General features: G+C 36.4%; 1 protein-coding gene across 1 annotated transcript in view; it reads left to right on the top strand.

Annotated features, from left to right (window-relative positions):
• Nucleotides 1-2,970: 2,970 nt before the first annotated feature.
• The window catches only part of LOC132627358 (uncharacterized), a 30,807-nt gene continuing 10,892 nt past the window's right edge, over nt 2,971-22,885 (top strand). The window contains exons 1-2 of the mRNA XM_060342675.1: nt 2,971-3,114; nt 17,227-17,236. Of these exons, the coding sequence (XP_060198658.1) occupies nt 2,971-3,114; nt 17,227-17,236 (154 nt within the window). The remainder of the gene's footprint in view (nt 3,115-17,226; nt 17,237-22,885) is intronic.

Below are 22,885 nucleotides of genomic sequence, written 5' to 3'. Positions count from 1 at the left end.
TTCCCTGAACAATTGTTAGTGATAGGGATTCAAAATTTCTTAGCCATTTTTGGAGGTGTTTGTGGGGAAATTTGGGAACCAAGTTGCTATTTTCTACTTCTTGTCATCCTCAAACGGATGGTCAAACCCAGGTGGTTAATAGAACCTTAGGTAACATGCTTAGTGCTATGGTTAAAGTGAAGTTAACTTCTTGGGAGGATCAATTGCCGTTAATTAAGTTTGCATATAATAGAACTATTCATATATCTATTGGTATAACCTCTTTTTAGTGTGTTTATGGCTTTAATGCCTTTACTCTATTAGATTTAACTCCTTTACCTAAAGATGTTATTGTGAGTATAGATGCAAAACTAAGGCAAAAGATATAAAGAGCATCCATGAGAAGGTAAGAATGCAAATTGAGAAGGCCAACAAAGATGTAACCAACATAGCCTACAAGGAACGAAAAAAAGTCACCTTTGCACCTAGTGATTGGGTGTGGGTTCATTTTTGGAAGGAAATATTTCCAAGCAAAAGGAAGAACAAGCTTATGCTAAGAAGAGATGGACCCTTTCAAGTGCTTGAAAAGATCGGAGATAATGCTTACAAAGTGGACCTACCAAGTGAGTATTTGGTCCCTAATATTTTCAATGTTAGTGATTTATCTCTTGTTGACGTAGATGTGGAAAATTCGAGGACGAATTATTTTGAAGAAGGGGAGAGCGGTGTAGATCAAAGTTACACTACTTCAAGAAGGCATTTCACAAGGAGCCAAGCTAAGGACCTTCAAACATTGAAAGCTTTATGGATGAAGATGGAACCTATGGAAGGCTCCGACATGGAAGAATCGAAGATATTTAATATATTAAGTGTTCTACCATTTTAATTTGTTTGTAACTTTAATGAAGGGCAATTAGATCTTTCTTTACTACTTTTAGCCCTTAGTACAAATAGTAGAATATTAGGTTTCATGACTAGTTTTTGACATATGATACTTTGTGCATCTTGTGAGAGCTTGAAACCCTTTGTTGAAATTCAATATTTTGTCCTAGGATTTGCAAGTAAGGCTACAACCTTCTTGAGGATTCTAATAGTTTAAGTGCTCCTAATTTCCAATTAAGTGGTGTTTTGGTTAGTTCACCATTACATCTTTTAATTGTTCGAATTTAATTGTATCTATCTCTCTTTAATTTCTATCTTTCAATTTTTATCTTGTTCTTATTTTCTTATTTCACATCACCGTCGCACTCGTGGGTCTTAGCCAGTCCTTAACAGCCGAAATTTTCTGAGGATCAACCTTCATACCTTCGTTAGACACCACAATACCACATGGCCCAAGAAAGCCACAGAGTTAAGCCAGAACTCAAACTTAGACAATTTTGCATAAAGCTTGTTCTCCTCAAGTGTCTTCAAGATTATTCTCAAGTGACCTGCATGTTCCTAACGACTTTTCGAGTACACCAGAATATTTTCAATAAAGATAATAATGAAACGATCAACGAAAAGTTTGAACACTCGATTCATCAAGTCCATAAATACAACGCGTGCATTAGTCAGAGTAAAGGACATCACCAGGAATTCAAAGTGGGCCACTCCCACAAGACCCCTAGGAAGAGATACGTGTGACATTTTGACCTATGTGCATAAGTATCATTTTGCCCGAGCGACGTCAATCTATTATTACAAGTAGTCTTATAAGTAAAGTTGTCAGAGGAATTTAGTATTTTACTTCATGGACTATATCATCTATTATGTATATATTAGATTTAATTACTCTTTTAACTATACTAAGGAAGAAAATTAATAATGTTTCAGAAAAATATTTTTTACGAGAAACATCCTTAGAGTTTTGAAAGCTACTTGTAAAACAAAAAGGTTTTCTGCACCCACTTGAAAAATAATAATTAATCTAAAGTAGCTAGATTACTATACTGTTTTCGGCTCCGCGAGTGATATAATTCAACAACATCCCAAAATAACCCAAAAAAAAAAGACAAAAAAGAAAGACTAAAGTCTAAAAGGCATGTATTTCAACTTTCATAATAAGTATGTCAACTCCAAGTGCAAAGGGTGAAAATCTTTTCCCACTAGAAAAATGCATGATTAATAAAATTACAAATATATGTAAATATATATACTGTAGCTGTTTTTTACTAGGAAGGTGATTGGGAGTCATGTCCATCTTGTGGAAATATTCCAAATCAGAGTAGTCATAGAGCGATAGCAGCTGGTAACTTTAATGGAGTATATAATAACATAGACTCGGTAGCCTTTTGTGAACTCATTTATTATCTTATAGCGTTACCTTGAAGTCATTGGTAGGAACCCATAAATTTCAAATTTTAATTTTATGGAGCGGAGAATAAGAAATATGACAACTACATGATGTTCTAATTGGTGATGTCACTAGCTTATTGTTTTAATGTAGGGGTATCAAATGGGCGGGTTGAACTGAAATTGGTCCAATCAAAATGAGTTGAGGTAATAAATGAGTTGGGCTAACATTGACCCAAAAGTAACGTGGGCTGAAATGGGTTGGGTCATGACCCACCCAACTTGATCCAATTTTTTTTAAGGGTCTATTTTGTAGAAAAACATTTTTGCGGAAATTATTTTCTAGAAATACATTTTTAGCGAAAAATATTTCTGCGGATTTTTCGAAAATATTTTTGGGCTAAGTTGGGCTAGTATTGGTCTAAGTTGGAGATCACTTTAAAATGGGTTATGTTGGGTTGGGCTAAAATCAGCCTAATGTGAAATTATCTTGAACACAACCCGTAAAATTTTGGGCAGGCAACCACCTTTTGGGCCAAATTTCACACCCTATTTTAATGCATCATGTTTTTGTTGACCTCCAGAGAACGGTTTGGTGGAATCTATAAAAGGAGTTACATTATTGGAACTAAAGTAGTACTAATGAATAGGCAAAATTTTACAAGAAACACCTAGAAAAAAAGTTTCTAAAAATACCTAGCACTCAACAGAAAAAAAATGGAAAGTAGCCGGAGGTCTAAATCAGCTAAGGCAGGTCCAAAATTGGAGAGGAAGTATATGGAGAAACATAGAAGGATTTATATGAAGTATCTCATTAACCAGCTATATTCCATGCTCCCTGCTCATGCCTCTACGTCTAAGGTTTGTTTTTTAAATTTCTTACGACTGAATTCATCGAGGTTTGGAAATTATTATGAGTTCAAAATATTATATTTATTAAAATTTAGTAATTTTGTACGTATATATTCATGTTCTATATCGAAATACTGTAAAACCTTGAACATGTGAGTTGTAAACTATTATGATTTTTGGAGAAAGATGCAAACAACAAGGTAGAAATATGAATAAAAATTGTCTCATATAAATTTTAGTATCATAAGCCTTTATATAGGCACATAAATAGAGTAGTAGACTCTCTCCTACATCAAAAGTATTAGACTATTACTAAAACTAAAAGACTGAATATTATACTAAATTAACTATTAGACTTCTTCTACAACTAAACAACTAATTATTCTAGAAAATTGTAGCAGTAACATCACTACTAAAAAAATAGGGTTTTTCCACCAAATAATTTTGACCTCACTTTTTGGTCGAAAAAAAATCGATCACATGAGGTCAAAATTTTCATAATTTTTTTTTTTTTTGGATTTCGACCTCACGTGGTGGATATTTAAACGGGAAATAAAATTTCGACCGCATGAGGTCGAAACTTATTTTTATACAAATAATAAATAAATAAAAACATTTTCAAAAAATTAAATTATATAAATGAAACAATTAATTAAAAAAAGCATATTTCGACTGCATGCGGTCGAAAATTAAGTTAAATCTGACTTAATTATTTCGACCGCACGCGGTCAAAATAATAAAGTTCAAATGTTTAATATACTCCCCCAACATCAATTGTGCAATTCTCAACCCAAAATATACCTAAACCTAATTTTATACCAAAACTCCCACCCCCAACACACCCCTACCCCGCCACCGACGCCCCATCTCCACCACACCCCTCCCCGGCGCCGACGCCCCATCCGCACCACACCCCTCCCCGGCGCCGACGCCCCATCCCCACCACTGCTTGTCCTCCGTCGCCGCCCTTGCTGTCTGCCGCCATTAAAGGTAAGTAATTTTTTTGCCATTTTTTTTTTCAATCTCATTTCTATCATTATTAGTTACATCACTTTGTAATTGTAGTTTAATTAGTAGATTACTTATATTTATTGTTAAAGATTGCATTTGTAGCTATTTGTTAAAATTTTACTAAGTGTAAATTGAAATTGAAATTGAATGTTGTTGAAATATATTTACTGTTTCAATTTCCTTCATTCTTTTGTTCCTCTTTATTGACAAAAACCTATGAAATAGTCCAATAAATAAGAAATTTGAAAGTGAAAGAGACATCCATTCTGTCGCGGTAGCTCTCTGTTCCTGTGACTGTGTAGTACTTCTTTGCAGGTAATAGAATGGACTGGAGTTTGATATTTACAAAACTTGTGAATGTTACACTGGAGAACTACCTCTTGCTATAACATCTTCCCTCCTTTTCAGGTCCCAAATGAAACCAATAAAACAACCAATTAATAGTATATAAAATGCCTAAAGAGAAATATAGTCAATACCATAGATTCTTTCAAACACTAATTCAAGGAATCTTACAAGCTTACCTGTTTTTTTTTTCTTTTTTTTTCAGTTCAGCTTCTTTAGCTTGGAGTTCTTTCTCTTTATATCTTCTTACTAGTTTTCCATTATAAAGCTTGTTATACCCCATTTTAACCGGGTTGAAGCGGAGTACAACATATTGGTGATTCCTATTTGTTTTATTTTTAGGAGTCGCCACCTAATTAATTTTAAGGTGAATTAGGGCACCTAATTACTAACTAAGGTAAAGCTAACTGAACCTCCGTTAATAGTCTGCTTAATCAGTATGATTCTAGGTAAGGGTTCTATATTATCCTAAAGGGAAGGGATTAGGCATCCTTTAGAATCCGTTAACTACGGTTATCCGGCCAATCTTAGGTTAATTAATTGAGGTTTAAATTTAAGAAAATAGCTTTGAGAAAAGAAAAAAAAAAGAAAAAGAAAGAAGAAAAAAAAAAGATAACTTATATCTAACAAAGTTTAAAATATTATCATATGAATGATGCACTCTATACGGTGAAAATAAGTACTTAATGTTCAGAGTGATAATCCTAAATGATAGAAGCTACCCCTTTCTAATCCTATATGAATCATAGGCTCTCCACCTAATTTTAAAACACACACAATCCAAAACGCAGACAAATCGGCAATCATAAAATGGATGAAAGAAAAAGAATGATAAGAAAAAAAAAGAATAAAATGCTACAGCCGGCCTCTAACGAGTTTCGCCTGCCCGATGTGATCTAAGAATTGCGGCACGAGATGACTCTATGGATGGGTGTGCTGAGTCTCCTCTTGAGACTTTGTTTTGATAAAGTCCCAAATTAAGACTCCGTTTGCTCCGATGTGTACATGTAAAAGAAACGGGAAAAGAGATAAAGATTAGCATCCAACTGTGACAAAGCTATTATTGTTCTGAGAAAAGGTAACAGATTAATTAGTTCCTTCTTTACTTTAACCCAAGTATAGAAAACAACAAAAAGAAGCTAAAAACATGAGCGACATTATTTTCAAAGCGAACCACATAGAAGAACCACAAGCAAGAGCTAACTAATACCAGTAACTGAGAAACAACCGTGATAAGAAACTACCTATAACATGAACGCAAATAAACAGAAACAAGAATTTCAAAGCAAACCACATAGAAGAACAGGATTGTAAAATGAAAAGGAAGAAGGAAAATCACTTAAACAGATTCTGAAAGAAAAGGGGAAACTAATTAATTGAAAACACCACAGTGAGGGAAAGCTAAGGCGAAACCAAACTTGAAATTAACAAAATATTCATAACTAGTGACTCTGTTCCGTTGGCAAACCGCTAACATTTAGTTACGTTTGGCATGGTATGATTATTCTTGGATCATGAACAAAATTAGCTAAATGTTTAATCGAAATCCAGAGCCAGAAAAGGTAACGTATTGGTTATGCTTAGTTCTATCTCCGTTAAAAACAACAAGTTGTTGAGTTTTAACTAGTTGCTCTTAACATTGACCTTCACCATATACTAAGGGAGAAAACGCAAAGAAAACACAGTAAAACTTCATATTTTCATACAGTAGCAAGGAAAAGTAATTTTTTTAGCTAGATAAAACAAACTTAAACTAATCTTATACGAAACAGACACATAGAGTTAAAAGTAGAAGAGTTCTAAAATAAAGAAGGAAATTACTGACACTACTAATCTAATCTACTTCTAATAAAGCTAATAAATCAACTAATCTCTAAACTAATATAAAATTATAATCGGCAGAATTAAAATAGAAATGCTAAGATAATGAGAGAATTACCTTCTTCGGGTGCAGCGAAGTGGGTACGGGGTTTCGATATCCGCTCGAACACTTTTAACACTCAATATCCAGAAGTAAACAAGACTGCTAAAATTAAAATTTTTGCTTAAGGGATTTTTAGCGACAAAACGAAAGCTTTCAATTTCTATGGAATTCAGGCTAAAGGACTCAATTCTTTAGGGGATTTTGTGCGGCTGAGAACTTAGTTCTTGGGGAATTTCATGAAAAAATCTCCAGGTTTTTGGGGGGGGGTTTCACTAATCCGAAAAAATCCTCCCCTTAAACGGGCTTGAACAGGTACTTATAGGAGGTGGGACTGCTAGGGTTTCGCTTGCAGCAAAGGGAGATGAGAGCGGGGAACAGGATGTGGTGGAGAGGAGATGACGATGACGATGAAAGAGACAGGGAACAAGAGAGGATGGGGGATGGCAGCGAGCGTGGGGGGACAAGAGGGAGTGGAAGAGACAGAGGAGACAAGAGAAGATGGGGGAGATGAGGGAGAGAGAGAGAACAGCGAGCGGGGGGAGGCGGCGATGAAGAGGAAAAGGGAAAAAAAAGAAAAGGGGGAGGGGTTTAGGTTTAGGAAGGGAATGGGTCGGGTAATATTTTAGGCAATGGGCTGGTTGGGTAGAAAAAATATGGGTTGAGTTGAATTAAAATGTTGGGCTGGTCCGTTTGGGCCGGTGATTAAAATGTGGATTGGGCATTAAAATGGGATGGGATGAATTAAAATGGCTGGTAAATTAAAATGTGGATTGGGCATTAAAATGGGCTGGGATGAATTAAAATGGCTGGTAAATTAAAATGTGGATTGGTTTTGTGAATTGATCCGAAAATAGTGTGAGTTGGTTGGGCTACTACATTTTAAATAAAAGACCTATTTAAATAACTTGTGTTAAAATATTACTCGATATAAAATACGCAATTATTAGTACTCAGATAATAAAAAATGACGTTGTAATAGCCGTGCAATAATATTTCGAAAATCCACAGTAAATAAAAATTATTATTTAATTAGGCGATGATAAATGCGATGTGAGTGCGTAAACCGGTAAAATGTGCTAAATGATAGAAAATTGTGAATTATAATAATAGTAATAAATAATAATAATAATAAGTGATAAATGATAAATGATGATGAGGATAGCTAGTAACTGTAATAGAATAATGCAATGCCGATATTGATAAAAGGCTAATAATTATAGTAAAACATAATGTATATTTTTTTATTTTCCAAAAATATTAGAAGCATAAATAGGTATTTCGGAGGAGAGGCGGGACAAAATTGGGTGTCAACAACTTGTCCCTCTTTGCCCGGTAATGATGAAAAGAGTTGGCGGGCAAAGATGTTGACTGAGTAGACTATTTTGTCCCGGCTAGAGGAAACATGAGAGAATTATGACCGAATTCCGGTCTCTGAGTTGCCTACATATCTCGGGTAGCACGAGAATCAGGTCGAGTGTAGTTCTGGGATGACTACGACACCAATGACCGACAAATCACGATTGGTGCGAATCTTTGCAAAAATATTGTCCCAGTGTCGAGTTATGATGACACTGGGTATTGTGATAGAACCCTGAAAATTGAGTGTGTTGGAACGCGAGTGGGATATTTGGAATTGGAGCCGAGTGTTCGAGGTAGATCTTTGACCCTTGTCGGGAAGTCTGCTTATCCTTCCCGACGTATTGCCCCAGTTCGCTGCCGAAGAAAAAGTTTCACGCTGCGCTAAAGCTCCTGCGAAACTTTAAACTAGATAAAAATGGTCAGTAAAAAATAAATATTGAAGTAAAGCGATGCAAGTGTGGTGCAATGCGGCTACGAGCGCACGCGGGGGCATTTGAAAATAATAATAAAACTAGGCAGGTGCGGTGCGACGTCTTATGCAGAAATTTTTCAAAGGGCGGTGCGCAGCCCATGCGACATGAAAGGCGGTGCACAGCCTTATGCAGAAAATTTAAAGGGCGGTGCATGGCCCAGGCAGTATATGAAAGCGATGCAAAGGGCGGTGCGCAGCCTTATGCGGAAATTTAAAAGGGCGGTGCATGGCCCAGGCAATATATGAAAGCGATGCAAAGGGCGGTGCGCAGTCCATGCATCATATGAAAGGCGGTGCGCAGCCTTATGCGAAAATTTTAAAGGGCGGTGCATGGCCCAAGCAATATATGAAAGCGATGCAAAGGGCGGTGCGCAGCCCATGCATCATATGAAAGGCGGTGCACAGCCTTATGCAGAAATTTAAAAGGGCGGTGCATGGCCCGGGCAATATATGAAAGCGATGCAAAGGGCGGTGCGCAACCCATGCCTCATATGAAAGGCGGTGCGCAGCCTTATGCGAAAATTTTAAAGGGCGGTGCATGGCCCAAGCAATATATGAAAGCGATGCAAAGGGCGGTGCGCAGCCCATGCATCATATGAAAGGCGGTGCACAGCCTTATGCAGAAATTTAAAAGGGCGGTGCATGGCCCGGGCAATATATGAAAGCGATGCAAAGGGCGGTGCGCAACCCATGCCTCATATGAAAGGCGGTGCGCAGCCTTATGCGAAAATTTTAAAGGGCGGTTGAGCACGAAATGTCCTATTAAAGGCGGACTAGCCTAAAAAATGTTCAATTGAAGGCGAACAAGCCTATATGTTCAATTAAAGGCGAACAAGCCTAAAATTTCCTATTAAAGGCGGACAAGCCTAAAATGTCCTATTAAAGGCGGACGAGCCTAAATATCCTATTAAAGGCGGACGGGCCTAAAATGTACTATTAAAGGCGGACGGGCCTAAAATGTCCTATTAAAGGCGGACGAGCCTAAAACGTCCTATTAAAGGCGGACGAGCCTAAAACGTCCTATTAAAGGCGGACGAGCCTAAGATGTCCTATTAAAGGCGGACGAGCCTAAATGTCCTATTAAAGGCGGACGGGCCTAAATGCGGTGCTTTTGCGAACAATGATGATGTGCCTTTGCAGGGCATTTGAAAGTAATAATGTAATGTAGGTGCGGTTGCTTTTGCAGTGCGGGGCATTTGAAAACAGTAGTGCAGTGCGGGGCATTTAAAGCAATAGTGCATGCGCATTGTATTTGAAAGCATTTATGCAAGACATTTGAAAGCAATAGGAAATGTTTGTGCATCGACACGTTTGAAAAATCATTTGCAAGACTCAGGCACTAATTCGTTGCGAATCTCGTAAATTATTGATACTCGAGAGGCATAATTGTTATAAGCAAGATCAAACCGTTCGACGTGCAATCCTTGCAAGGCTGCGAACATTATATATTTCAGCCGAATTTGGAACTGTGACATATTGTGAAACAAAGCGAGCGTCCTTTCTCCAAAGTCTTCCCTTTGCCTGATGACTTTGTTGGCCATATACTCTTTCATGTTTCTCGATATCACCCTTAAAATTTTGTCCCAGTTTTTGGCATAGGAGGACATTGAGTTTTACGATGACGCCCTTAAAATCTGCCCCAGTTTCTGGCATAGCGGAAGGTTGAGCTTTTACAAATGACGAAACCGAGCCTGACATAGGCTTATGCAGAACATCAAGAAGGCGGTGCTCAGCCTTTTGCGGAAATTACAAAGGGGCGGTGCACAGCCCATGCAACATATAAAAGGCGGTCAAGCCCAAAATGTCCTATTAAAGGCGGACGAGCCTAAAATGTCCTATTAAAGTCGGACGAGCCTAAATGTAGTGCTTGATTTATGTTTAATAAAATTAGTGCGGTGAGATGAGTTTGACGCAGTACGTAATTTGCAGCAGTAAATATTCATGATGTAGTGCCGAAGATTTGGGGACCTTCTACCCTGCCAAGATTTACATCTAAAACGTTCCTGCACTCAAAGAAAATTTGTGAGTTTCAAGTTTAATTAGTATTAAGTTGGCTTTGCCCTTTGCTTTATCTGAATCTTGCAATGGCCGACTTGATACTGTGCGATATCCTTCAAGAATAGCTAAAATATGCCCCTGCGTTACTCAAAGAAAATTTGTTAGTGTAAAATAGCATGGTTGCCTTGCATTGAACACCAAAGCTTTGGCGTTGAACCTGCATTTCTCGTGGTGATGGCATTGCAACAATCTGGTGACGCTAATATATTGCTCGAGATTTCGATTCATGCTTTTTGTCGAATAATGATAGGCCATTTGCAAAGCTGCCCCAGTGTTGCTTCGTGGGAAAAATGGAATTTTCCACTATATTAAGACCGAACCCAACATGGGCGCCTACGTATCCCGCTACTAACAGGAATCAGGTCGAACGTAGTTCACGTTACAAAGCTTTAGCAAAAATTACAAGAAGGAAAGCTGATTACGAGGCAAGTGGGTGGAGAATGCTAGTGACGGTAGATCCTTTCAATCATCTTACTTAGTTCCACGCTTCCTTTTCAAATGTCTCGGTGCCAATTTTGATGGATCACCGGTAACAATAATTGCATTTGCAACTGGAGGGTCATCATTGTCGCACAATTTATTTTGTTGCACGCTTATCTTATCCTTTTCGATCATGTTCTGAATCTTATGCTTAAGTGCTGGGCAGTTTTCTGTGTCATGACCTGGAACATTAGAGTGGTAAGCACAACTCTTGGACCAATCAAAATCTGGCGGTAGGCTTTTAGGGATCCATCCTTTCTTTGGTTTCAGGAGTCCATTGACTTTTATTCTCTCAAATATGCTGGTTAATGACTCTTCAAGAGGAGTAAAAGTGCGGAATTTTACGTGCTCTGACTGTCGTAAGCTAGACTGTGCTTGATCGGGTTGATATTGGAAGCCTCGTTGGTGAAGAGATATATGATCACGCGAAACTTGATAGTTCTGTCGTGATTGCGGCTGATATGTAGACCTGACAGCTGAGTCGGTTTCTCTCTTTTTGCCTTGCAAGTTGTTGAAGATTTCAGCTTGAAAAGTTGCTTGTACTGATGAAGGGTCAATGATTCTTCCTGCTCGAACGCCCGCTTCTACTTGCTTTCCAACTTGAATTAGATCAAAAAAGTCACGTAACCGCGCACATAACAACTTTTCATAATATATGCCCTTTTGTATTTGGATGAAAGTTGAAATCAACTCATTCTCGGGCAATGGAGGGCGTATTTTTGAAGCTTCCAATCTCCATCGGATGGCGTATTCCTGAAAAGACTCATGTGGCATTCTTTCTACCTCAAGCATATCATAAAGATTTGGACTAACCCCGATGTTAAACTTGAATTGTTCTACAAAGTCGCGGGCCATGTCCTCCCACGTGTACCATTTGCGAAAGTCTTGTTCTGTGTACCAATCTAATGCCAACCCTGATAGGCTCTGAATGAACAATTTCATTCGTATGGCTTCATTTTGTCCAATTCCCATTAATCTGCTACAATAGTCCTTCAAGTGCGAAACAGGATTTCCTCTGCCATTGAAAGTGTTGAATTTTGGCACTTTGACTCCCGGCGGCAACTCAACATTTGGAATCATGCACAAGCTTTCATATCTTAAACTTTGGACATTTCTTGCCCGCATCTCTTCTTCGACAATTCTCCTTAAATTTTGAAGCTCTCTATCCGAGTCATCCCAATTGATTGCATTCGTTTCATTTCTTAATCTCTTGTATTGGCATACCGCTAGCTGATTTTGCTGGTTTTCTGTGAAGGGTGCTGCAAGTGCAGGCTTTTGGACATTAGGTATCAACGTGACTTGCAAAGCTTCTGGTTTAGTAGAGAATCTTGGTGGTATATATGTAGGAGCTGGGTGGGGAGAAATAGTGAAAGAAATGTTTTGGGTCGAGCTGGAAGCTGAACTTGTGTTAGGAAGAAGGCTGAAGGTATTTCCCAAATTGACCAACACGCTTCTTTGTACTACATTCTCCTCACTATCCTCATTTTGCGCTTGCACCAATCCCACACCGATATTGAATGATTCATATCTTTTTGCCATTGTATCTTGTCCTTAATGCAGATTCGCAGCCAACGCAATGTTCAATGCTAGGCAACCTCTAAAGGATTAAAACTTAACAAGTAGAAAATAAATTCAAATAATTCTCTTAGCATCAAGTAATCACAAATAAATTCAAGAGCGAGCATATTACAAATAAATTCCAGTAAATCACTTAGCAAGTAAGCAAGCGAATGACTTACAAAGTTTATAACACAAACATTAATAACACGTCCTAATATGCAGGGACCTCTTTATGCCAGAGGTAAGCCTAACGCCACATATTCGAGAATATGATAGAGGGATCCAAGCCATTTAATTGAGACACTTGAGTTTGGAAATAAAAGGCCAAGTTCCGTTGAAATAACAAAAGCGAGTACATTGATGAGACAGTAAACCAAAATACATCAAAGATGGTATAATGTAAGACAATCCTAAAACTTGGCTTAAATCTTTCGCACTTGATCATGCCGAAAGCACTTTTCCTTCGCAAGAATTTCAATCCGAAAGCACTTTGTTTTCTCCATTAATGCTCACTGGATTGGGAATTTGAATCGAAACGTCAATCGAACACGCAACACAACTTTCTGATTTGGAGCCAAACGTGCTACTATTACGCCACGAAACCTTATGGTGTCTTTATAGAATTGAAAGTATATATATATATATATATATATATATATATTTGGACGAAATCAGTATTTAGTTAGCAATGTGTCCCGCTGAGGATAACCGAGTAAAGGGATTTTCTTCTAAGGGTGGTTGCTCCTCTCGGTTGTGCCAATGATTTTCTTTAGCTACTAAACCAGCAATTTTTTTTTTTACCGGAAGCTATGAAGCTATATATCTTAGTGTGTGCGTGTGTTTTGGTCCGGAATGTTCATTTTCATGGTCTCTTTAAAGACGAGGATTACAATCACAAACAGTTCGATCGTACTTTTGACCACGAAGCATATAAGAGTGAGAGTAGAAGCAACGATTCTGATGGAATTGGAAAATAACAGGAAAAGAAGGCTCGCAGCAAATGCTCTGAATAACAGCGAAGGTCCGGACATAAACGTAGGCTTTTTTTTTCTTTTTTTTTTCAGAATTAAGACCATATATGAAGCTCCTGAATTTTCTAATTTTGAGAAGGTTTATCATACGAAGATCAATCTATCTTGTTGCCTTCCTGCTATGCTGGTACATACATGCTTATATATATATATATATATATATATATATATATATATATATATATATATATATATATATATATATATTCATTCTCCTTTTCTATGTAAATGAATTTGAAGTCTATTTTCGAGCATGCTAAAGAGTGATATCGTGAAATGTAGCTCTTTTTATACAAAAGTGCAATTCATTAACATGCCTAACCATCTTTTTTTTTTTCATCAGATGCAACATCTATTCTCTAAGGGAAGCGACTGAATTTCAGCAAATTGCAACAAGCTGCTTAGTAGCTAAGAACATAAAAAACGGAACAACTAGGAGGTCTATAATACAGTGCAAATGTTTGGCCAGATACGCCAGGCATTTGCCTTAAAGAACTGGAACATTTCCTCCCAAAGTGTAACAGAAAACTCAGCTCAAACATATAGCAAAAACTCAGCCTTTTATGCGTGGCAATTACAGGTCAAATACATGGCATCAGGGACTTTAAAATAACAGCAACAAACCAAGCAGCAGCCATTCTTGTAACATGACATCAGTCCATAAAAATAACAAATGGGGGAACTGCACTACTGTGGTGAGCCACAACTGCTATCACTGCTCATGGAGCGTCCAAGCTTGCGACATCCAGATGTCATATATTCTTGGTGTTTCACTCCATTGGCCTCAGACCACACAAAGAAAGAAAGTGAGTGAAGAATGAGTATCGAGAAGTAAAGACATAGGCTGGATACTTACAAGAGATTATAAAGTGTTTCAACTGTTGAAGCATTACCACAACTTAGTCATCAAATAAACACTAAAGTTTATATTTTAAGCGTGGCCGAGCACATACACACATACTTATTCAGATAACAGAATCTTAAGCAACAGGTTTAGTTATTGAAACTTTCTTGTCATTCAAAGTTGGGTCCTACTCTTAAATTAACCAATCAGCTCACAAACAAACACTTGAAGTTACAAACATTGTCCAAGAACCGGCACAAAAGAGAACATTAAATCTTTAAAAGGCAAAACCATTACATGAGTTAGGATTGTCCTGAGGTTAAGCCAAACATCTCAGAATACATAATTTGCTGCAGAAATTTATACTAATTACTTGGGAGGATATGGGGATGCTCAAACTTGGCATTCACAGTCAAATTTCCTTTACTCTATCATTAACTTGGTTCAATTCAAACAAACAGTAAGGGATCGGCAAAGACAACTTATACATATTCAAAGAGTTTAAAGAGATGATCATGCAGAGTTCCAAGTTAAAATCCTTTTCTTCATTCTCTTTTTATAGTGCTGTATTCCTACTTATTCCTTTTATCTTCTCCACGAAACTGAACAAATAGTTGAGCTTAATATCTGTGATCCATTCACATAAACATAGGGCTTATTTATAAAATGCACAGCAAACAACCTTCTCAAGCCATGAAACAGAATTGAACACAGAGCTACATTTCCCAAAGTTCAAATCACACACACCCATATTAGGACTGCAGGATGTACAGATACAATCTGTGTATCTTAAGCTAACAAAATGATTTTAATGATACACATATTGTACTTCTAATGCAAACACATCATCAATAGTATTCTACTCCATTTTTACCTAAGCTAATCCTAATTGAAGGAACCTAGGTAGAGGATTACAAACACATCTACCAACACTTTCCTCATGGAAAATCAACTTGTAAAATAACACGGCTACCTACAGCACCACAAAGACTCAGGATAGCATATTGAATTGAATTTCATACTCACAAAGTAAAGGATTTAATCATCTAAGCTTTCAGAACTAAAAGGACTCACATACTCAACACTCAGTCTAACAGCCCAGAAGAAACAACAAGAGGCAGTGTGTCTAAAGCCATACCAACATTTGAATCCAACACACATAAAACAGAGCTATCGAGAACTCAAGTATACAGCCAGATTAACAATGTTGATATTTAAAGCAATGGTTACTTTCAAAGAGAAAAAAGACTAATTCTGAGAACAGTTTCAAGATGGAGATATGAACTGCATCATTTTCATCAGGATATTGGCTTAAATTAAGCTACTCCCAGAGCAGCGATCAGCAAAAAAAGCACCTTAAAACCGTTTGAGATTTGAAACTCCCCCAAGTCATGCATAGAAGAAAAGTGTGAAGGATGAGTATTTGTGCATAGAGAAACTGTAACAAGATAATATCACATCTTGGTTTAAAATGTTTGAAGAAGGATCCTGGCAACAACTTCCATATTCGATGTTGTACAAGATCCGAAGGCTATCGAAGAGACTAAACCAAACCCAAACTTGCCTTAGCTTACAACCAACCAGATGACAATAGTAGCAGAGGAATCACTTAATAGAGATTTTTACACCTTTTTTAAACTGCAACTTTTCATCCAAGAAACCAATAAATTAGCCTAAAGAGTTGCAACAATTCCCACCCTTATTTAGGATACTAAGGAAACATCAATAGGCTAGAGGTTTAATATCTCAACAAGATAACCATTAGTTTATTCAATGTGCAACACTTCAAACCTCAAATTATCCAAGATGCAACAACAAGCAGTCAAGTTTTCTCAGAAAATACAACTTATGTAAACAGTTTCAACCCCATATGTAGTAGGGTAATCAAGTGTAGTGATCTGTTCTGCTTGTTTTTTTGTATGACAAGAACAATAATTCTTAAGGGCAGGGATCAAAGGATAGGATGTGGCAGTAATTGATTAATAGCAGCACCAAGGTATTACATTGAAGCATAGCAGGGAATTTAACAACCAAACAACCTTTAAGAAGCAACCATATTTGACCTCAAAGATGTAGGGTTAACCTAATCAATTTGCAGCATAGCAGTAGCAGTTCAATCACTTTTTGGCCTCATTTACAATCAAGAGTTCATGCCAGGACATGGTAACAAATAGCCTTACAACGGATGATTCTTATACCTCACAATACCATTTCAAGGAGTGAAGCAGAGTGCTGAAAAGCAACCTCTTGACACAGCAGACAGTTTATGGACTTGCAACAAGAATCATGGTGTATTTATTCACATGAGTAGCAGTGATAGTAGAAACTTGCCTCTCAATAAGTCATGATAGCAATCAATATAAAGGACTAAAGGGATTAGCAAACTTATCTGATAGTACAACAAGCTCCAAGGAACTCTAGTATAGGCTCAATAAAATGCAGCAAAGCCCCAGATGTGCAGCAGCTTACGAGCAGTTGGGGATTTGCAAATTTTCCCAAGTCATGCAAAGAAAACAAAAGGGGGAAAGGAGAGTATCCAACAACAGTTTTCACAACAAACAATAGCCAAATGAAATAAAGATTCTTCTCTTAGTTTAATAAATATCACCACTTAATCTAGGTTTGAAAAAAAAAAAATAGCTCAAGGAGACAAAGGATTCAAGTTTTAAGGCTTTTTAAAATAGTTTCATCAACACAATCTCATAACTTAATCAAGAGTTTACATGAATCGTCACATGCTAGTCCTTAAGGTAGATTTCTTATTGAAATGAGATACATGCTATTGAGAGGGAACATACTCAAACTTAATTGTTTGCAAAGCACATAATGAGATAACCTTGAAACATATCCTAACCTCAGAAGGCCAAAACAAAACCTAAACAGCGATGAACTTTTTATGACTTCAAACACCTAAACTTGACTCAAAATATTAGCTGAGGGAGGGAACTCATGTAACAGATATTCGAGCTGCTTTGCCCTCAAAACTAGTAGGCTAAAATCTGAATCTAAATACAGCACACAAGTCATTGATATTCAGGAAACTTATAGTTCTCATGATATGCAATTAATTTAGTATGTTCATAATCAGTTTCTTTATAATATATCTCAACAAAAAGAGAAATAAGCTTCCAATAAGATTAGTGAATCCTTATCCAATGTGACAGATCATTTACGATACACCAGATTTATGCTTAGCATGGTCAAGCCCTTAATTCATTTAAAGAAAATGTTTAATAATTGATGAAGCCTAGGATAGCCTCCTAATCATCTTGATTTAACTAAATCAATCTTTGGTTTCAAGTGAGAATACACAAACATGATATACATCAAATAATGATCCATTTTGTAAGCTAATTCTTAACTAAATAGCCAGACAACTTCAAAAGTCTAGACGTGGTGAACACTCAAAACTTCATAGATAGACACTTAAACTAAGGCACTCAAACGAAATGCAAACAGAATGAACAGACGTTTACTGGACTGAACAGCTGAACTAAGCATATATGCGACAAAAACTGACATAGACTGACTGACAAAGCTAATGAGCACACCAATTCGAGTCTGGTTTATACTAGACAGGTCTGTTACGATTGGAAAAAATGAACTAAACAATCCCTATCAGCTGAGTACTCATCTAGACAGATCAAATGTTTCAATTGTAACAGCTGAGTACTCATTAAGATATTGCTAATCTTCACAGCTTTAAAACTAAAGAAGCCTCGATACTATGTTGAATATTGTTTCAGACATATAAATCTAATCTAATCAAAAATATTTTAAACAAAGCACATAAAGAACACATAATGCAACATTATGGCAGAACTATCCTACAAAAAGAAATGATTCCCAAACTTGGCATGTCGTGGTTAGACTTGGATCCTTCTATCATTATCACGTTACATATAATATGCTTGTTGGTCGTTGGGTTATGAAACCCGTCGACAATTTGGTAGGTTTCCTAATTGTGGAGTCGATACCTAGGATCGACCCACCTAAGGTTTATGCATGCATGACTTAATAAAATTGGTGGCAAAGATCTATCTTAAGTTTTGTAAGATTTGGTTTACTAGACACAAGGTTCCCGAGCGGACTACTCGAGTGAGAAGGCTACGCGGTCGCCGTTATTCGGGCACCCCGCGCATATGCCAACTCTCCTAAAATTTGGATTCTACGAAGAAATTTGCGGGTGCGCAAAACACACCTCGCGTGTACGTGTGATAGTGTGAGTTCTCCAGGAGTGGAGGAAATATGACCGGAATGCCAATTTAAGGAAAGCAGTAACATATTATTACATAGAAAATTTCACATAATAAAACAATCACTTAAAAGAACATAAAAGAAAAACAATAAAGGCAAAAATAAAGAAAAACAACCAAACATCCAACAAATTAATTATTAACCTAAGTTGTTATGGTCAAGAACCTAAAAATCCCCAGCAGAGTCGCCAAGCTGTTATACCCCATTTTAACCGGGTTGAAGCGGAGTACAACATATTGGTGATTCCTATTTGTTTTATTTTTAGGAGTCGCCACCTAATTGATTTTAAGGTGAATTAGGGCACCTAATTACTAACTAAGGTAAAGCTAACTGAACCTCCGTTAATAGTCTGCTTAATCAGTATGATTCTAGGTAAGGGTTCTATATTATCCTAAAGGGAAGGGGTTAGGCATCCTTTAGAATCCGTTAACTACGGTTATCCGGCCAATCTTAGGTTAATTAATTGAGGTTTAAATTTAAGAAAATAGCTTTGAGAAAAGAAAAAAAAAAGAAAAAGAAAGAAGAAAAAAAAAAGATAACTTATATCTAACAAAGTTTAAAATATTATCATATGAATGATGCACTCTATACGGTGAAAATAAGTACTTAATGTTCAGAGTGATAATCCTAAATGATAGAAGCTACCCCTTTCTAATCCTATATGAATCATAGGCTCTCCACCTAATTTTAAAACACACACAATCCAAAACGCAGACAAATCGGCAATCATAAAATGGATGAAAGAAAAAGAATGATAAGAAAAAAAAAGAATAAAATGCTACAGGCGGCCTCTAACGAGTTTCGCCTGCCCGATGTGATCTAAGAATTGCGGCACGAGATGACTCTATGGATGGGTGTGCTGAGTCTCCTCTTGAGACTTTGTTTTGATAAAGTCCCAAATTAAGACTCCGTTTGCTCCAATGTGTACATGTAAAAGAAACGGGAAAAGAGATAAAGATTAGCATCCAACTGTGACAAAGCTATTATTGTTCTGAGAAAAGGTAACAAATTAATTAGTTCCTTCTTTACTTTAACCCAAGTATAGAAAACAACAAAAAGAAGCTAAAAACATGAGCGACATTATTTTCAAAGCGAACCACATAGAAGAACCACAAGCAAGAGCTAACTAATACCAGTAACTGAGAAACAACCGTGATAAGAAACTACCTATAACATGAACGCAAATAAACAGAAACAAGAATTTCAAAGCAAACCACATAGAAGAACAGGATTGTAAAATGAAAAGGAAGAAGGAAAATCACTTAAACAGATTCTGAAAGAAAAGGGGAAACTAATTAATTGAAAACACCACAGTGAGGGAAACCTAAGGCGGAACCAAACTTGAAATTAACAAAATATTCATAACTAGTGACTCTGTTCCGTTGGCAAACCACTAACATTTAGTTACGTTTTGGCATGGTATGATTATTCTTGGATCATGAACAAAATTAGCTCAATGCTTAGTTCTATCTCCGTTAAAAATAACAAGTTGTTGAGTTTTAACTAGTTGCTCTTAACATTGACCTTCACCATATACTAAGGGAGAAAACGCAAAGAAAACACAGTAAAACTTCATATTTTCATACAGTAGCAAGGAAAAGTAATTTTTTTTAGCTAGATAAAACAAACTTAAACTAATCTTATACGAAACAGACACATAGAGTTAAAAGTAGAAGAATTCTAAAATAAAGAAGGAAATTACTGACACTACTAATCTAATCTACTTCTAATAAAGCTAATAAATCAACTAATCTCTAAACTAATATAAAATTATAATCGGCAGAATTAAAATAGAAATGCTAAGATAATGAGAGAATTACCTTCTTCGGGTGCAGCGAAGTGGGTACGGGGTTTCGATATCCGATCGAACATTTTTAACACGCAATATCCAGAAGTAAACAAGACTGCTAAAATTAAAATTTTTGCTTAAGGGATTTTTAGCGACAAAACGAAAGCTTTCAATTTCTATGGAATTCAGGCTAAAGGACTCAATTTTTTAGGGGATTTTGTGCGGCTGAGAACTTAGTTCTTGGGGAATTTCATGAAAAAATCTCCAAGTTTTTGGGGGGGTTTCACTAATCCGAAAAAATCCTCCCCTTAAACGGGCTTGAACAGGTACTTATAGGAGGTGGGAACTGCTAGGGTTTCGCTTGCAGCAAAGGGAGAGGAGAGCGGGGAACAGGATGTGGTGGAGAGGAGATGACGATGACGATGAAAGAGACAGGGAACAAGAGAGGATGGGGGATGGCAGCGAGCGTGGGGGGACAAGAGGGAGTGGAAGAGACAGAGGAGACAAGAGAAGATGGGGGAGATGAGGGAGAGAAAGAGAACAGCGAGCGGGGGGAGGCGGCGATGAAGAGGAAAAGGGAAAAAAAAAAGAAAAGGGGGAGGGGTTTAGGATTAGGAAGGGAATGGGTCGGGTAATATTTTAGGCAATGGGCTGGTTGGGTAGAAAAAATATGGGTTGAGTTGAATTAAAATGTTGGGCTGGTCCGTTTGGGCCGGTGATTAAAATGTGGATTGGGCATTAAAATGGGCTGGGATGAATTAAAATGGCTGGTAAATTAAAATGTGGATTGGGCATTAAAATGGGCTGGGATGAATTAAAATGGCTGGTAAATTAAAATGTGGATTGGTTTCGTGAATTGATCCGAAAATAGTGTGAGTTGGTTGGGCTACTACATTTTAAATAAAAGACCTATTTAAATAACTTGTGTTAAAATATTACTCGATATAAAATACGCAATTATTAGTACTCAGATAATAAAAAATGACGTTGTAATAGCCGTGCAATAATATTTTGAAAATCCACAGTAAATAAAAATTATTATTTAATTAGGCGAAGATAAATGCGATGTGAGTGCGTAAACCGGTAAAATGTGCTAAATGATAGAAAATTGTGAATTATAATAATAGTAATAAATAATATTAATAATAATAATAATAATAATAATAATAATAATAATAATAAGTGATAAATGATAAATGATGATGAGGATAGCTAGTAACTGTAATAGAATAATGCAATGCCGATATTGATAAAAGGCTAATAATTATAGTAAAACATAATGTATATTTTTTTATTTTCCAAAAATATTAGAAGCATAAATAGGTATTTCGGAGGAGAGGCGGGACAAAATTGGGTGTCAACAAAGCTTTGATATGAAAAAGGAAAAAAACAAGAGAAATGTTTAAAACCAACAAACGAGTGTGTTCCACTTTTAAATTTGTCACTAAAGCTCTAGTAAGTTTTCAGTAAGTTGTAACTTTAAAGCATAAGTCATTGTGAACTTATTAAGATTTTGTCTTACAGTAAGTTCTATGTTGCCTACATCTCTGTTAGCTAAATGTTTAGTGAGTTTTCAAGTTCTAACTTTAAAACATCTTGCATCTTCTTAAACTAAACCTTCAATAAGTTCTAACTGTTAAGCATATATACATCTTTTTCCTGATTTATAACAATCTTGATCAAGTTCTTTAAAAAATGAAGTAGACAATGTTTGTTATATTGTGAATGAAAAAAGTGGAAATAAGTGAACACAAGGTTGATTCATTTCATTCATCTCCTTGTTCGTATCTAACTACACCATAATCTCATATTGTGGTTCATTAACCTTTCATTTATTTTAAGCAACCATCTCTAATTCTTAGCCAAGACATTTACTAAAGATAGCAACAATTGCGAATGTTGAAGATTGTCGCTCTAAGAAATCTGGTGGTTTGCTTTTTTATTTCTGTTTGAGTGCTTTTAACAATGGCTATAAGATTATTTATCTATATAACCATGTTTTTCTCCTTACTTGCTAAGGTGTTCCGATAATATGCAGGACAGCAGGAGTTAGTATGTAGCCAATATATCAAGTATACTTATGGTTCAAGTTTTTTGCTAGGCTTACTTGAATTTTCTTTTTCTTTTCTGATGTAATTATCTTGACAGTTAAACAAATGAGTAAACCAAATCTAAAGTTGTTACTTGTCCTAATTTTACAGTTGACATACAAGCTTCTTATTTATAATAATAGGAGCACTATACCCTAATATTTGTAGCTTTACTACAAATACTGAAGTCCAACCAAAATATGCAAAGAAAAAGCAGTAGTATTTATAGCAGATAATTTATGTGCTAGGCAGAAACTGAAGATTTTATCAAAAACAAAGTGGGGTTTATCAAAATCATGTGGCTTGAGTAGTTTAATTGTTAGTTGAATGGATCTGTTTGGTTTATATGTTAGTCCACTATTGGCTTAATTAGAAATTATGTGATTTGTTTGTTTAAGCAATTAGATAAATCACACTTTGCTTAGCCTAAATTAACAGTTAACTACTTGTTAGGATGTTAGTAGCTAAGCTAATGAGTTTTCAACTCTTTTCTAGCTTCAATTTGATTAGTATAGTGGTTGGATACTATTACAGTTAGCTTCTACGGACTAGACTGCATA

The sequence above is a fragment of the Lycium barbarum genome, chromosome 1, assembly GCF_019175385.1.
Source record: "Lycium barbarum isolate Lr01 chromosome 1, ASM1917538v2, whole genome shotgun sequence".
NCBI lineage: Eukaryota > Viridiplantae > Streptophyta > Magnoliopsida > Solanales > Solanaceae > Lycium > Lycium barbarum.
The sequence above is the reverse complement of the archived record's forward strand: the minus strand, read 5'-3'. Positions and strand labels throughout refer to the sequence as shown.